The sequence below is a fragment of the Convolutriloba macropyga genome, chromosome 5 (genome assembly GCF_964194025.1).
Source record: "Convolutriloba macropyga chromosome 5, txConMacr16.3, whole genome shotgun sequence".
Classification (NCBI taxonomy): Eukaryota; Metazoa; Xenacoelomorpha; order Acoela; family Convolutidae; genus Convolutriloba; species Convolutriloba macropyga.
The window spans coordinates 51,439,245-51,457,576 of record NC_134472.1 but is presented as its reverse complement, the minus strand read 5'-3'; the positions used below and the strand labels follow the sequence as shown (position 1 = coordinate 51,457,576).

General features: G+C 32.7%; 1 protein-coding gene across 1 annotated transcript in view; it reads right to left on the bottom strand.

The window, feature by feature from the left end:
* The window catches only part of LOC142339445 (uncharacterized), a 77,014-nt gene that overhangs the window by 16,402 nt on the left and 42,280 nt on the right, over positions 1-18,332 (bottom strand). Inside the window, exon 7 of the mRNA XM_075389482.1 lies at positions 3,794-4,012. Coding sequence (XP_075245597.1) covers positions 3,794-4,012 — 219 coding nt within the window. The remainder of the gene's footprint in view (positions 1-3,793; positions 4,013-18,332) is intronic.

Here is an 18,332-nt window from a genome sequence, read left to right as displayed (position 1 = left end):
GAACACGGGATATTTGTTCACTTTTAGAGTAATTTTTCTTCAAATTAAAAATTATTCTATAAAAAGAGTATTCCAAAATTAAATTCCACGCCAAAAGTGAACCAATTTTGTGTTCCTAACAGACTAAAGGCGATAAAAAGATTGGTTATGGTCCCATAGGGAAGTTCACTATCAAAAAAAAAAAATCGAATTCTATTTGAGAGCTCTTTTTTATTAAACTTTTCCACTTTTTTTGCGTTTTTAAGTCACCTAGAGACAAGTCACTTTTCATATCGATTTATCGAGGTTCCATTAATGACAAATAAATCTCCTTTAGAGTCAAATGAAATCCAATGAACAAAAAAATCGCTTTCAAGGAATTGCTCATGTTTTTTTGGCTTCGACACTGAGTTTTCGTAATTTTAAAAGAAATTTTGAATTCCTTTCTGAGGTTTTAGTAATTTTTGGAGTCCTATGGTATGGACTCATTGACTAACAGTGCAATATGTTCCGTAATGAGCATTAAGTGAACATATCTAGTGCTTTGAGTGGACAGCTAATAGCTGTAAAGACTTAAGAAAATTTTAAAAATTTTTTTTGAACATTAACCAATCATAAACTTATCGTGAACTGTAAGTCTCAGTGATGACAACTCCCTTCACCTTCCTACTACGACCAAATTTAAATTGGCTAGCGGCTTTATCTTCTTACTTTTGGCTATACAACATCAAGGACGCAAGATTTCAAAGTTTTTGGATATTTTCGTATTATTGGTTACTTTTGAAATCTTATCACATTATCCATATTGATAGCTCCCATTGGCTTCAAGAAGACGTTCAGTGAATGGCAGATAAAAACTTGCAGAGAAAAGCTTATGGTTTAAATGGCTTCGACAATTTCTCTCAATTTTCTACTTTTTGGTTTTTGCCTGTTTTTGTTGTTGTTTTCATAGTTATTATAGTGATGTCTTATAGATTACTTGGGCATATTTTAGCGTATTTATTGACTTCCGTTGAAAACTATTGCATTAAACGGCTGTTAAGTGTTTAAACATAATTTTTCGAAAAATTTTTCTTGAACAATTACCAATTTTCAACTTTTTTCCTGAACTGTTAGTCAGTGTCAGCATTGACAGGGCCCACTTGCTTTTTACTGCAACAATAATTAATCTGGTTAGCTTGGATATTTTTTGGATATTTTCTGGATATTTTGGATATTTTCAAATTATTTGGATATTTTCAAATTATTGTTTACTTTTGAACTCTTATCACATTATCCAAATAATATACTTTTTCTCCAAATATTATTCTTATCCCATTCAATTAGAGGAGACTTTCAGTGGATAAGAGATAAAGTTTTAAGAGAAAACCTAATGGTTTAATTGGCTTCGACTCTTGCAATTTTCTACTGAATTTTGGTTTTTGCCTGTTTTTGTTGCTGTTTTCATAGTCATAAGACTGATTGTGATGTCTTATTGGTTATCTATGCATGACAAACATCTTTTTTCTCCCACCGGGTTATATCTGAACGTAGTTATTTACCTCCGTTTAAAGCTTTTGAGTTTAATGGCTGTTAAGACTTTAAAAATAATTTTTCGAATTTTTTTTGAACATTAACCAATCCAAATTTTTTATGAGAACTGATAGTCAGTCTCAGTACAGACAGAAAAGCTTGCCTTACTACTGCAGCCAAAATAAACCTGATTACCGGTTTTATCTTCTACCTATTAGATTTAAAACTTCAATGCAATGAGTTTTCAATTTTTAAAAATTTCCGGGTACTTTTTGTTATTTTTGTATGCTTTTGAAATCTTATCACATTATCCCATTACTTATATTTCCAATCGGTTTAGGGAAAACGTTCAACGAATTATAGATAAAGTTTTCAGAGAAGAGCTTATTATTTAAATTGCTTCAACAATTTCTTCAGGCACTTTTCTATTGAATTTTGGGTTTTTTCCCGTTTTTTTTGTTTCCATAGTCAATAACGTGTTGTAAGGTCTTATTGATGAAAAGTGAATGGCAAACCAACATGTTGTCCCATTGAGGCATAATTTAGCGTATTTACTGGTTTCCGTTGAAAGCTAATGAACTTACTGGCGCTGATATTACGGTTTTTCTCAAAAATTTCGTGGTTATAATGTATTTGTTCGTATTTGTTGATTTTTTAAAATCAGTTTGTTAAAAAACGAATCCAATCGCTGTAAAAAATTAATTGATTAATTGACAAAAGGAAGAGTTTCTAGTGAAAACACTTTGATGCCTTCGACACTTCTCGCTCATATTTTTTCTTGAATTTGCTGTTTTTGTTCTTTAGGTAGCCCTAAATTGCTGACAGGTCTCATAAGCTCTCGTAATTGAGGATCGAATGAATGGCTCTCGTAAGTGAGGATCAAATGAATGATGTTACCAGGAGCAGTCAGTTCATAGCGAATAGTCTTAAAGTTTATGATATACAATTTCAAATATTTTTCAAACTTTTCAGTTTTTGTTCTTTTTTCGTCAAATTGCAGCTTATTTTCATCAATGAGAGGGGTCATATCCAGTTTCTTAAATTTCAAAAACAAAATATCTATCGATATTATTCGTCACTGGTGTTTTTTTGATGGACAATATGCGCTTTTTAAAAACGTTTTTAGAGTGGTCAATTTTTGTGTTTCTTTTTCTCTTCTTTCAGAACAATCGCGTAATAAGTCCCAGCGGTTTTCAAATGTGGCCCAAGTAAAGTTTTTTAACCTCTCAGTATAAATCCTTAAGCTGAGTTAGAAATAACTGAATTAAAAATACATAATATTCAGTTAAAGCTAATGATTTTAATGGTAGCAGTTTGGGTTTTCGCAAATCGTATATAATTTTTTTAGTTTTTCTTTAAATCGTTTCTATGACTTAGTCTAATCAGAGACAGGTCATTTTGGTTTTGTAAGGCTTTTTTTTAGTAATCAAAGGATTTTTTTAGTTCAAAGCTAATGATTTTTCAGACTTTTGAAATTTTTTGGTTTAAAAAATGTTGATCAATTTTTGAATTTGGCCCCTTTGTTTGTTCTCTTTGTCGACTTGTTACCTAGTCTCATTAAGAAAACTTTCCATCTGCTGTAAATATGGGAGAAAGTAAATTTTAGCAGTTAATTTTTTATCGGACTGCTTTTTGACGTTGTTTCTAGATGCTTTTTAATTTAGATATTCAGTTTTTGCCGTGAAAATTTTGTTTTTGCTAAATTTGCTTGTTTGTTTTTGTCTCGTAGTCTCTTTAATGTCAGATCGCGTTGGCGCTGTGTTGAGGCATGGCATCATGTAATTCACTTAGTAGATAGGTTGTGTAATGATTGTTTTAAACTCAAACATCTATTTTTGCCATCTCTTCATTTGGCTGATAATTAAGTCGAAAATGTAGATGACCTCGGGTTCGAACATCATGTACGAGCCTCCATCAGGGTTCGAACCTCGGGTACGAGCCTCCTTGTTTACTTAAAAATTAAAATGGCAACTAGGATGCCAAGATTAAACTCCGATACACACTGAAATCATCTGAGAGCATAATCAATAGAATTGCAATAGAACAATACGAATGAGAGCATAAACAAAGTAACTTTGAACATTAGAAGTTGCAAAAGCAACACCAATGTTCTGAAATATCCCACATGGATAAGCTGTCTTTTACAATTCAGAGCAAATCATGTTTTTCGGACCTTTTCCGTTTGTGCATCCCACCCCTCACCGCCATTAAGGGGGTGGGGGCATAACCTACTGAGGATGGGAAATAACGGAAAATATCTAATTTTTCATAATTTTCTTGAAACGTTAAATTTGAGACCAACCAGACGATTGAAGGTTGCGAGTGCTGGATAGTGTGTTGCGCCTCTGTTGCATTCTCTCTCGTGAATACCTCCATATATGGACAGAGCCATCTCCCCCAGCAGACAGCACCAGAGGCTCAGATGGGTGCAGTCTAGCACTGTTGACGGTTCCCTGGTGCCCTGTGTAGCTATACACTGCCTGAGCCCCGTGCCCCGGAAGCCATAACCTAACTGTTCTATCTAAAAGGAAAAAAACAACCATGGTAAATTGCTTGCTTGAACAGTAACAGCGTATTTTGGTAGCAAATAGCACATTGAACCCGACAAACCATTACAGCACTATTTAAGCTGGCATATGAGCAAACTTTTTGTCTAGCACTTTTTTGCCTTTTGAATATAAATGGGAAAAGGATGAGCTATGGGCAGAGAACATCTTGGGCAAAGACTTCCGGTCGAAAGAAAAAGATAGAAATACATAGAAGATAGAAAGATATAGAACATAGTTGCTGAAGTCGCCGATGGATAAAAAAATAGCTGAAAAATTCTGGTTAAGTTTAACAAAAAAACCTTAGTGAAAAGGCTTCATTAGTAACAGCTTTTACTTGACATAAATCATCTCTTGGCTGTGAAAAGCTTAAGAGTAATCTTAGATCGCATTATTATTGGCCTTAGTGGTCATTTAGACATGACCAAAAACTTAGGCAATTCAGTTATAAAACACACTGCCAATGAATGTAACAAATGACGTCATAGTTTTAAAATCAATTGGAGGGTCACATCAAAAGATCGACAAAATTGCTGTTTTGAGGCTTACAGCATACAGTTTATAGCATACAGTTTAATACAAATAACCATCAGACGACGAAACAACAAACAGCCGGATGACTTCAAACGACAAGCACAATCAATACCCACAGAATGTTTATTTTGTAAAAGCAACTTTAATGAAATCTCAAGACTATTAGTGTTATCGTGTCCTCAGAAACATTTTTGTGTTTTAAAAATGTTTTGGCAGCCAGATAGGCTTCTAATTGAACACATTTTTTTGAGTTAAAACACGTGTGCAAAAATTGCAGTTAAGAAAGCAAAAAAATTACAAAATTTGAGATAAATCAATACTTTATCACCAAACCTTACAAATTCTAAAATCTAAGAAATGCTAAAATCTAAGAAAATACATCCTACAAATAGATTGTTGGAAAAAAAACCAAGGAGCTTCTATAATGTCAACATCCATGCATTGCATATGTTTTAAATTAAAAAAAAAAATTTGTTCCCTCAAACTAAAGGAATTTGAAGAACGAAAAGTTTTAAAAACTTGAAAAAATAAGCAGAAAATAATCGAAAAGTAGCTGATGTTGACATCCTCAACAAATTATCTGGGTCATTAAAAGCTGTCCACTAAACCCACATTTAAGCTTGAAAAGTTTGATTGATCACTAAAAGTAAATAAAACGTGAAAAAAGTTCAAAATAGAAAATAAAAATTAGCAAAAATTAAATAAAAGTTACAAAAAATAATGATATCCAGATAATCAAAACCATTTCTGTGCTGCTAAAAATATTCTATTAACCCATTTTCAAGCCATAAAAAAGTTTTGTTGTCCTTTATAATAGAAAACAAGTGAAAAATGACAAATTTTCAAAAAACTTAGACAAAAATGCTTCGACTCTGGTGTTAAAGTTGGCATGAACAACAAAAAGAAACCAAATACATTAGCATAAAAAGAAAAGACATTTCGCATAGCATAATTGCCACAAAAATTTTGATTGAACTTTAAACCAACCAAATTTATAAAATTAAAAAGACAAAACAAAAAACATTCAGGGCTCAAAAACAGCTAAAACTGACCTTAACATCTTACATAAAACAGAGCAAGAATACAATCCAAATTCTATGGATTGAAAAAAAAACAGAGAACAAAACTGCTGGCCTACAAGTTAAAACATTTTCATTGACTAAAGAAAAACACTAGATCTTGAATGGATTCTCAAAACCATTTAGAAAAAAATCAGATCGTGAAAACCGAACAACAAATAAACATCAAAGTCAAATTGCCGCACGTGAACAACAAAGCACTAACAAGAAAGCACAATTTTGTTCAAAGAACTGTTCCACGCCCCGAACTTTAAAAGTAGAGTAAAAAAAATGCCATGCCACAAAAACTCGGCGTTACTTCAATTTGACTTCAATAACCGTGAAAAAGTGTGAACATATCTAAAAACAGCGCACCAATATCATTCAAATTTTTTGAGTTGTAAAAAAGGAGGGCGCCTTAATGATAGTCGTTCAGAGGTTGATATCGGCCATTAATCACCAAGAAACGAGGAGCCGTTGACAAATTGAACAAAATTTGTCAATATTTTCTTCACATTTTCACAATGAATATCACAATGACAGACTTTACGCCGCATACAAATGGAAACAGAAAATCCAACACTTTACCACAGCCACATTGACTATAAAACTAACACTGCGGAGAAACAGACTACAAAACTTAAACGAAGAAATTAAACGGCCATACAAGGTGTTGAAATCCTGTAACAGCCATTTATATGCATTAGGTACCCCTAGGATTGTAAAAAAAAAGAAAAACGACTTTACCGACAGACAGAGCCAAAGAACAAAACCCCCAAAAGAATCGTAATAAAACTTAACTTTGATGAAGGCAAAAAGAGGCGTCAAAATTTTGCATGAAATCAATTTTTACGTCTAAAACTAAAAGCTGTTTTCATTGTAGTAGTAAAAGACTTGAATTGCCTTTAACCGATTGCAAAATAAATTAAAAAAATTGTATTAAAAAGTCATTAAAACAGAGAAAAAGAAAAACACAATTATGCTGTACAGTTGCTACAGTTACAGCGGATCTTCAAAGTGCATCAATAACTGTAATCAAATTTTTGGTCTCTCAGATCTATTATTCCTTTCTGTATGTCACGTTTTCAAATGGATTGTGATGAGAACCAGGAACGTTTTAGCCCTTTAACATCTGCTGCGCCATTCATTATTGTTTAGCTCCTGAAGAAAAACGGTTTCTCGGTTGGGTCTTCTTACAGCACGAGCCCACAAGATGTCGTAATAACCAGCGCAAACAGACCTCTTTCGTCTCTACTATATAAAATCCGTTTAACCGAGGCAATTCCTCTTAACAATAAAGAGACAAAATTCTATGTTCCTATTCAATAAGCCGATAACTAAATGGCAAAGAGTTTTAACGAAAAACGTAACAAAAAAACACGAGGGAATAATGTAGGGGACGCTATGCTTTAGGTAACCAAAGGAACGTCTTGCCTTCAACAACGTTGTCTGAATGGGGTTCTTCCAATTCAGCGAACTTGATATAATTCTTAGATCAGCCACGTAAAGTACTCGTATAATATCATCAAAGCCAATAGATACAGAATAAGACATCGAAAGAGTAATACGCAGGTATCACTTACTTGATTTGAAGGAAAGTCCAGTACATTGAGACCAATTTTAGCACTCTCAGGTCTTTCTGTACATCTCCAAAAACAGAATCACCACAGCATAAAAACTAGTGTTCTCCGCAAAACAATAAAATTGACTGCACTCTGGACGTGGAATCTTATGGTTGATGTAAAATGGAAACAAAAGCGGACATAAAATACTAGGTTTATCACAACAATTAGTCTAAATTAAGAGATTAGGCAATAAAGCAGGAAGAGAAAAAAACTGAAAAAATTAAGTTAATCATAGAACAAAAATGACTAACAAAATATTTCATTACAAACAGAGTTTTGTTCAACTGTTGTATTCCATAATTCTTTTTATTAACACTAAATAATTTCTCTCATATGGTTAGAATTCAATGTCACAAAGCTACAAAACAAACAGCAATCAATTAACTACTTACTGAACTTCAACAAATCAGCTCCAAAATGTCAAACAATCAATTACAATAAACAAAAATTTAAGGACAATCTTAAACTAAATTCTATTATACAAAATCAATTATAACCAAATATTGGTAAAACAGCTAAAGTATTTACTAAACCGAATTTAAAAGATTTCCACAAAAATGCCGGAGTTCAGAGAATGTGCTTCACTTAACAGTTAATTAGTAGATTTTGGAATAAAATAATAACACACACCCGGCAGATTGCCGGAAAATATCCGCCGTTGATTCCAATAAGCATGATTGGGATTGAAAGAATAGAAGATATCGAAAAAAAGATTTTTGTATAAAAACATTTTTTAAGTCCGCTTTATTTTAATGGCATTTCGAAGTTGAACATACTTCTGTTTCTTAGAGAGAGGCTACATGGGCTACTATCAATACCAATAAGCATAAGAAATCGTAACTAAGAATTATAGGAACGACGTTCAAATAGCGGGCATCTAAAATTGGGCTTTATGGGTTTATCCCGTTTCTATTTCTGACTTCAATTTTTATTCTGACTCTGTTCATTTTGAATTGCTTTGCCGAGCAACTGATGTTCAAATTCACTTTCAGCAGAATGAGAGAAGAGAGAAACTAGCCTAGAGAAGTCAAAAAAGATTTCTTTCATTCTTTCATTCTGCTTACTATTTTGCCGCTTTTTCAGCAAAATGCTGAAAAAGCGGCAAAATGGTAAAGCGAAAAAAAGTTCGACGAAACAAAAAAAAATTAGGAGCGCTATAATAGCCGGCTGAGAAGATGAGGGCGGCTATTAAAAAGAATAACAAAATGCGAACTGTGCAAAATTTCTCATTGCAACACACGGAGGCCCTCGAAAAATGATTTGTTATAAACTGTTATATTGCTATTAGTACTATCATACTGGTACTGTCATAATTATTAGAAAGACTCACGCACAAAAAAAGTTTGACATCAAACATAGGTTTTAGACAAATTGCCAAAAACGGCCAAAACTACATTCAGTATTTTTTGTAAAACCTATTCAGCCATACACTCAAAACGGTGGATGAGCCAGTAAAATCACGCTCAACAAAAATTCTTGTTCAACGCGGACGCATTACTCACGTTCACTTCTAGGACAAAAGGCCGTCTAAAACTTCCCTTGCTTCTTAAAAAAATAGGGAAAAAAAACATCAAAAACTGAATTCTAGAACAAAATTGAACGTTATGAGAAAACGTGAAACAAAGATTCAAACTGGAAAGTAATTGTTTCTAAACTATTATTGTTCTCAAGAAACTAGATTGCTGCATCCACGCTATCAATTAAATTAGTCGAAAAAATTTATCATTATAAAAAGATATTTCACAAAAAAACCAGAGTAACAGAGTAATTGAAAAATCATGCTTAAATTACGAACATACGCAGATAACAATCTTGCAAGACCAAAAGCATTCAATTATAATAAAAGAAAACAAATAGAGTCCAAATCGCAAAAAACGTAAGCACACAAACATTCAAATTTCTGGGCCACATAATGACATTACGGATCGTTATCTTTTGTTCGAGAAACAAATTAACGAACGGAATCTAGTCAAAACCCAAATATATCAGAAAAAACGAAAATTCTGTATCTTAATACAGAATCCTGTATCAATTTGTACCGAAATCTAGCAGCAATCAGTCTTTCGGAAAAATATCATTTTACTCCAATTAAAAATTCCAGCACATTTTTAGAAATACAATACATCATAAGAAATTTTCAGCACAAAAATTGACATAATCTAAGGAAATATGAAATATAAAAACTTGCCAACAACTCATAAAAGCGGAACAATTAAATTCACAGTTAATCTATAGAAAAAATTCGCCAAAAATAATATGACAATTGTTGACAAATCAAAAACAATTAGAGAAAAGCAACTTGATAAAAATGAAATCAAAAAGTTAGAAGCAAAACAATAAAAACTTAGATCTTTAACCTAGATGGCTAACCGACAAATCGGCTTTGCACAAGAAAGCAACCAAAAAATTTCAAAACATCAAAACAATGAAATTTTCTTCACTGATTGTCAAGCACAACGCCAAATTACAATTAGTTTATCAATAACAAAAAATGCAAGATCTGCAGAAGCATGAAAAGGCTTATTCTAATGAGCCAAATTAAAATCGAGAAAAATATAATAGAAACTAGTTAAAAAACACCAAAAACTGGTTAAGTATATGTAACAAAAACCAACTCACACCCAATACTATTGAAGGCAATAGAAGACTGACTGAATGGATCTTTAAGGACACATTGATTACCAATAACTCCATTAAAAACATAAAAACTTATTGAAGAAAAGCACATAATTAAAATAATTAGAAATATAAGCCAATTGTGCGATTTAAAAACATTATTGGAATCTCTGAAAAATCCCCATGTCAACTGCTGAGGGTTATATATTACTGCAATCTTGACTCAAACCAATTTTTTCCAAAAATACCCCAATTGACTGGAATGGAAAAAAAGCTGCAAACGGTCTGCTGCAAGCACTATCCTGTCAAAAAACTATTCGAGTCACAAATTATTCGCCCACTGAAGCGAAGGAACACAAAACTTCTCCAGTCACACAAATATTAACTCATTGACACAATTCTCGATTTTGCTTTTTGGTCAAAACGCTGCCTGAACAAATAGCGGTTCATATGGAAACAGCAGCAAGACCCCGGAATCAAGGAAAAGCAAAACTTGATCAAAGCTACAGGGAACTGCTTACCCAGGAGAACTATTTGATTTATTTACAATACTAATCAAATTGGAAGAGAAAAAGAAACGGTAAATCCGGTAATTCTTCTAGCAAATCTCCCCAAATTGTGGTTTTACCATGAGATTAAGTTTATTTTGAGCCAATTAATAACAATATGAGAAAATAAGAACGATGCATAACCAGGAAATCGAGGAAACGGGAAAAAGGAAAACACAAACTCATTTAATTTTCCGAAAAAAATCTGGAGTTGTGCTGTTCTCACAGTTGTTCTCCAAAGACCATTAAAAACACTTATGTTTGATCAGTGACATCTCTGAGCGAGATATAGCAAACTGCGCAACAATTTAGAACTTGCAACGGTAAAAAAAACTTTAAAAAAAAACTCGAAAGTATTCCATCTATTTCAGTATAAATAGGCGCATCAAAAATTGATTCGTTTTGACTTAGTAGCAATACTCAAAAAGCACTTCAGAACCAGTAGTTCAATTAAAAAAACCCCAAAAAGTTCAAAAAACAAAAAATGGGCGGAAATTGTCTAATTTTGACAAAACGCACCAGTATTAGACGTCATTTCATGAAACGTGAACAAAAATTGCTTAAATGTTAAAAACGTTGAAGTGAACAAAAAATAGCTCACAAACTGCATATCGAAGTTTAATATAACCATAAAATTGTCAAAAATACAGTCAAAAGTATACCTACTTGTTATTAAATGTGCCTAGAACCGTTTGGGTTGACAAAATTCAAGTTAAATAAAAAATACTACGAAATTTCCGCACGTGAACAAAAAACAATACTCATTTAGCATTAAATTGTTCACACCATCTTTTGTCGCTGTCGCATAAACAAGCATCACTAATTTGCAATTAATTTGATTTTCCAACAGATTGACCTAAATATTCGTTTTCTTCGCTTCGAGTCGTAAAAAAACCTGTAGAAACCCAATACCCCTCGTAGAGTTGTAAAAAACCAACACCACCTCAACATAGCTATGCTCAGCTTACAACTTCGCAGCTATCACAATAACTATTTAGACACTCTAGATTTTGCGTTAACTGTGATCAGTGACATGGCTTGTTAAATTGTTCCTAAAATTGAGGCTCCTTGATATCACAGAGCATTCACTAAATCGGCATTCATCATTCATAACTCGTGGTTCATAAAACGCATCACGAGTTTCTAAATATTGATTTCATACTCAAAGTACATTATTTGTGTCAAATTGTTTATTCGCCAGAGAAAACCTTCATCTTTAACAAAGCCAACAATAATTTAACAAAGCCAAGAGACTATTACCCTAATCCGTGTTTTAGACATTGTCTCGGCACGGCATATTGAGTTTATAGCAGAGATATATGCATTGTCTTAGCATAGACAGAGACAAAATATTGAACTCATTACTAATTTGTCCAAAAAAACAAGGTTGAATGTTTGCCCCGAAAATAACAACAAAAACACTATTTACCAATAGTTCTGCGTAAATTTACAATAGGGCCAACTTGATAAGTAAATATGCAAATAAATGTCTGAGATTTACAATGAAAATCAAATGCAAAGAAAAGAGAACTTTCATACTTTCAATATCATCTATTTGAGAGAATCAATATCATCAGAGGGTTCCAATATCATGAGGAAAGAGAGTTTCCATATCATCTAAAAGCACTAGAAACATCTAAATATGAGATAAAAAGCTGGTCATACTTCTATTTAATAATGGTTACATTTATAATTGATGTCAAAAATAAAAGAAATTTAAATATTTTTAGGGTTTTTTAGTTTTATATTGCTAAAGCTGTGAAATCCTTGAGTAGCTATTTGACGTACTATTTAAAGATTTAAATTTTTTCACCTCAGAGACGGCGATAAAATTTTTTGCCCTTGCGCCATAATAGTTTCTATAGTTACATTCACAGGATAAGAAAGATACTTACATGAAATGAGAAAACGACTTTCAATTCTTTGTTACCTCGGGAAAGGTGATAATCTTTTCCCAACACTGATCACATTATATCAATTACTCATTAAGACAATGGTGAAACTGATCATTGTTACGACCCATTTTAGTGGGGAGGAACTATATACTCACATGGGTTTTTTAACCACTCACAACCATCGTAGAGGGTTGTGAGTGGTATCAATAGAAAGCCCGTCCAGAGTAGAGTATATGAAAAAAACGACTTTTTTGAATTTCAATAAGTTATCGAGGTTTAAATTTTTGTGAACATTTGACTGATTATCGTTGCTTAAAAAATTGTTAACGATAGTGCTTTTGGTTTTACCTCTAAAGAAAGATGAGAGTTTGTTGAACTGTTTTATCCAACTTTTGGCTCACAAAATTGGCCAACTTTTTCAAAATTCAGTCTTTTTCCATCAAAAATGGCACGAAATAAGCATCTTTAGTCCACTTTGTTTAAATTTGAGGATTTGACACCTAAAAACTGCTGACATAATCTTCGTTTAATCCAAACAGAGCAAGTTTTACTTGCGCTTCCTTGGAGAGGGTTTTTGAATTAAAATTTAGCCATTTTTAGCTAGAGCTATTGCCTAGGCATAATCAGACAAAAAATTGAACTCATTACTAATTTGTCCAAAAAACAAGGTTGAATGTTTGCTCCGAAAATAACAACAAAAACACTTTTTACCAACAGTTCTGCGTAAAATTACAATTGAGCGCACTTAATAAGTAAACATTCAAATAAATGTCTGAGAATTACAAAGAAAAATCAAATGTTTTTTAACCACTCACAACCATCGTGGAGGGTTGTGATTGGTATCAAGAGAAATCCCGTCCAGTGAAGAGCATATAGTTAAAACGACTTTCCACGGAGTTATCGAGGCTTAAGTTTTTGTGAATATTTGACTGATTTTCGTTTTGTTTTTGTTCACATTTTTAGTAATTGTACGCATTTTTTTGTCAATTTTGCTGACAAATACCTAAAAATTGTTAACGAAAGTGTTGTTTTTACCTCTAAAGAAAGAAGAGCGTTGTTGAACCGTTTGATCAAATTTTTGGGTTAAATTTTTTGCTAAATTCAGAGTAATGTCAGAGTAAATAAAGGTGAGATATCACGTTATCAACGTGATTAAAAAGAAGACACAATAGCACCTGTCAATTTCGTTATGTCTGTATTTGTAGACGTATGAAAATCTCAACAATGAAGGGTCGTGATTCTCGATGTCTTTCTTTGGAGAAAAAGAGAACCTAATTAATGATTTCAATTCTTAGCTTAACCTAGCTAAAGTTTTTTTTACTTTGCAATTAATTTTGAAAAACACGAACATACTTTTTAACTGCCCTTTTGTCTAATTGTTACCCAGTCTAATTCTTCAGAAGCCACATATCACATTATTGATGTTCAGAAAAGGCGCAATTGATTAAATCTTAGTATCTACGGATTAGATTATGCTTTTTTAACGCATTCGTCACAGTCTTCGCGCAAAATTTAACTGAATTTTTGTTTTTCCTCTGTAGTTGTTATTTGTTTTTGTTGAGGTACGACAGATTCTGGATAATGACAGGTCTCAAGGTCTTCGTATGATGATGCGAATAACATCAACCAATATAAAGACATCATTGGATACTTTAAGGTTTTCATTATTTGAAATTATTAGATTTCAAAATAAACTACTTTACAACTTTGCCCCCTTTTCGTTATTTTTGTCTAATTGCTACGGATTCTCATTGAAGACTGGTTCAATGTTGTTTTTACAGGCAATTAAAAATTAATTTCTTTAGCTTACTTAGGTTCCATTTGACGTTAAATTGACTTTGCTATTAAGTTTTCAAGCACTACAGATTGAGTTTTAAATGGGAATAATAATTAGCTTTATATTTTCTGTATATAAGTATAGCTTTATATTTTCTCTGAGTTTCGAGTGCCAAAAATGAAGCAAATTTATTCTGCTCATTTTTAAATGATTGTTCTTGTTATTTGATTTTGTTGTTTCTCTTGTCTCATAGTCTTAATAATAGCAGATCTCATAAGCCCTCCAATTTGACATTGTTTACTTCATAAGTGATGAATCGGAAGCAAATTCTTTTATTCATACGCCAATTATCTTCAAAATATTTTGGAATTTTTGAAGTGTTCTATCTCTTCCTATTTGGTAGAAAATTAGGCCAAAAATGTGGATGAGCGAGGTCAGAATTTTTTGTGCGAACGCACATTAACGAACCTCCTTGTTGATTTTGAGGCTAAAAATAAACATGGCTGGCAGATTTGAATTAAATTAAAGTCCATTTCATAGCGAGGAAGTCGTTTTTGAGAATGAGGAAGTCACGGGAGATCAAAATCTTAGTGGCGCGAATGCAGAAAAAACTCGCTCGAATAAGATAAGAGTGAAAAACAAGTCACGACACAGTTCAGTCTCAATTTCAAAACCAATGACAAAAAAGCTGATTCGAACTGATTGTGACGTCATATGGTAAAAAAATCTTGACGAAAAAAAAACATAACCGTAAGAAGTCCGGAAGCATCTCGAAGCGCCAAAATTACCACCGAAAACTATTACCTTTCGTCTTAAAAAATAAGCGCTTCATCCTATCAGATTTGATGAAAAAACGCTTACAACAATGTCACCAAGAAAAAATTTGAGCACAGACACAATGGGAGAGTTAAAATTAAAACGATAACAATATCATTCAATTACGACATATAAAACGAGCATATTTAAAACATAAAAAACTCAACTGAAAAACAGCTGAATTGTGATACAGTGACACTCAACATTATTAAATATAAACCAACTAATGTCGGAAGAAATGCTCTCGAACGACAGGCGATGCATTTTAATTCAAGGGCTGCAGCCTAGATAAATTTTTCCTTATGAAAGCAAAAAATAGTTCACCACGCCGCAATTCGAACTATGGACCTCCAAATCCCTCACCAGAAGCATTGCCCACACGGCTATCAGGCCCTGCATTTGCTATGCTTCAATTCATTTTATTTTAGCAACAAGGTTTACTTCGGTAACGTTGAAAAACGGCCAAAATATAAAAACTCTCAATACGGTTTCGTCTTTGTACAAGGAGGCTTGGTAATGTGCGTTCGCACAAAAAGATCCGACACCGCTTATCCACATTTTGGCATAATTGTCTACCAAATAGAAAGAGATAGAACCTCAAAAATTCAAAAAAAAATTTCAAAATAATTGGCGTATGAATAAAAGAATTTGCTTCCGACTCATCACTTATGAAGTAAATAATGTCAAATTGGAGGGCTTCTGAGATCTGCTATTATTAAGAGTACTATTATTAAGACTACGAGACAAGAGAAACAACAAAATCAAATAACAAGAACAATTATTATTCACATTTAAAACTCAATCTGTAGTGCTTGTGAACTTAATAGCGAAGTCAAATTAGCGTCAAATGGAACCTAAGCTAAAGAAATTAACGTTTACTTGCCTGTAAAAACAACATGGAACCAGTCGTCAATGAGAATCCGTAGCAATTAGACAAAAATAACGAAAAGGGGGCAAAGTTGTAAAGTACGTTTATTTTGAAATCTAGTAGTTTCAATTAATGAAAACCATAAAATATCCAATAAAGTCTTTATATTGGTTGATGTTATTTGCATCACCATACGAAGACCTTGAGACCTGTCATTATCCAGAATCTGTCGTACCTCAACAAAAACAAATAACAAATACAGAAGAAAAACAAAAACTCAATTAAATTTTGCGAGAAAACGGTGCCTAATGCGTTAAAAAAACCATAATCTAATCCGTAGATACTAAGATTTAATCAATTGCGTCTTTTCTGAACATCAATAATGTGATATGTGGCTTCTGAAGAATTAAACTAGGTAACAATTAGACAAAAGGGCAAGTTAAAAAGTATATTCGTATTTTTCAAAATTAATTGCAAAGTTAAAAAACTTTAGCTAAGAATTGAAATAATTAATTAGGTTCTCTTTTTCTCCAAAGAAAGTAATTGAGAATCACGATCTCTCATTGTTGAGATTGTCATACGTCTACAAACAGACAAAAATCAAAAGTAAAAGTACTGGCTAGAAGAAACCGTTGTCGAAGCCGCGGTAAGGCTATAAGCAATGACCTAAAAACATTAGATATGTTCTTTTGTATCTTACTCCATTATCATAAATGTAATATGTGACTTGCAATTAATGAGACTAGGCAACAGGCAGAGAATAAAGAACAGCGAAACTAAAGAAGTCTATTTTTTAAAACATAAACCGACAAATGTCGGAAGAATTGCTCTTGAACGACAGGCGAGGCAATTTAATTCAGGGCCTGCCTAGATCAAATTATGGGTGCAAAAAATTTTTCCCCCGCCGGGATTCGAACCACTGCCCTCCCGATCCACAGCCACAACTACTAACCACTGCGCTACAGATCACATACCTCACTTATTCTGCAGCCGAATTTATATTAGCTTTACTTCAGAGCAATAGAGATCACTCAAAAATGAAGAACGAAAGCGTGAAAAAGTCACTTGAGAAGTCAAAGAATGTTTTAGAAGAAAAGCGCAAAACTGTCCAGCAAAAAATTTGCATAAAAAAGACACACGTTTACAATAATTGCTATGAACTGCGTTCAAGAGCAATTAAACATATGACTTTAAAGTCGTGAAAAAATTTAACTATCAACTGAAATCTTCAAGTAATTCATTTTCTATTCATAGTAAGAGGGTAAGAACTGCAATTGTCAACAAGTCTTCATACGACAACAAAAAGAACTAATAAAGAAAAAATCGGTTAAAAATTTATTAAATTCTGCTAAATCACGGAGCCGAAGCCGTAAAAACCAAAATCTGTTCAATAACGAAATTGAAAGGTGCTATTGTGCCTTCTTATTAATCACGTTGATAACGTGATATCTCACCTTTCTTTACTCAGACATTACTCTGAAATTAGCAAAAATTTAGGCCAAAAATTTGATCAAACAGTTCAACAACGCTCTTCTTTCTTTAGAGGTAAAATCAACACTTTCGTTAACAATTTTTAGGCATTTGTGAGCAAAATTGACAAAAAAATGCGTAAAAATATATAAAAAAGTTACAGGGTTCGTCTTTGTACAAGGAGGCTCAGTAATGTGCGTTCGCACAAGAAGTTCTGACCCCGCTCATCCACATTTTTTTGCCTAATTGTCTACCAAATAGGAAGATAGAACTTCAAAAATTCAAAAAAAATTTTCAAAATAATTGGCGTATGAATAAAAGAATTTGCTTCCGACTCATCACTTATGAATTAAATAATGTCAAATTGGAGGGCTTACGAGATCTGCTATTATTAAGAGTACTATTATTAAGACTACGAGACAAGAGAAACAACAAAATCAAATAACAAGAACAATTATTATTCACATTTAAAACTCAATCTGTAGTGCTTGTAAAATTAATAGCAAAGTCAAATTAGCGTCAAATGGAACCTAAGCTAAAGAAATTAACTTTTACTTGCCTGTAAAAACAACATGGAACCAGTCGTCAATGAGAATCCGTAGCAATTAGACAAAAATAACGAAAAGGGGGCAAAGTTGTAAAGTACGTTTATTTTGAAATCTAGTAGTTTCAAATAATGAAAACCATAAAATATCCAATAAAGTCTTTATATTGGTTGATGTTATTTGCATCACCATACGAAGACCTTGAGACCTGTCATTATCCAGAATCTGTCGTACCTCAACAAAAACAAATAACAAATACAGAAGAAAAACAAAAACTCAATTAAATTTTGCGAGAAAACGGTGCCTAATGCGTTAAAAAACCATAATCTAATCCGTAGATACTAAGATTTAATCAATTGCGTCTTTTCTGAACATCAATAATGTGATATGTGGCTTCTGAAGAATTAAACTAGGTAACAATTAGACAAAAGGGCAAGTTAAAAAGTATATTCGTATTTTTCAAAATTAATTGCAAAGTTAAAAAACTTTAGCTAAGAATTGAAATAATTAATTAGGTTCTCTTTTTCTCCAAAGAAAGTAATT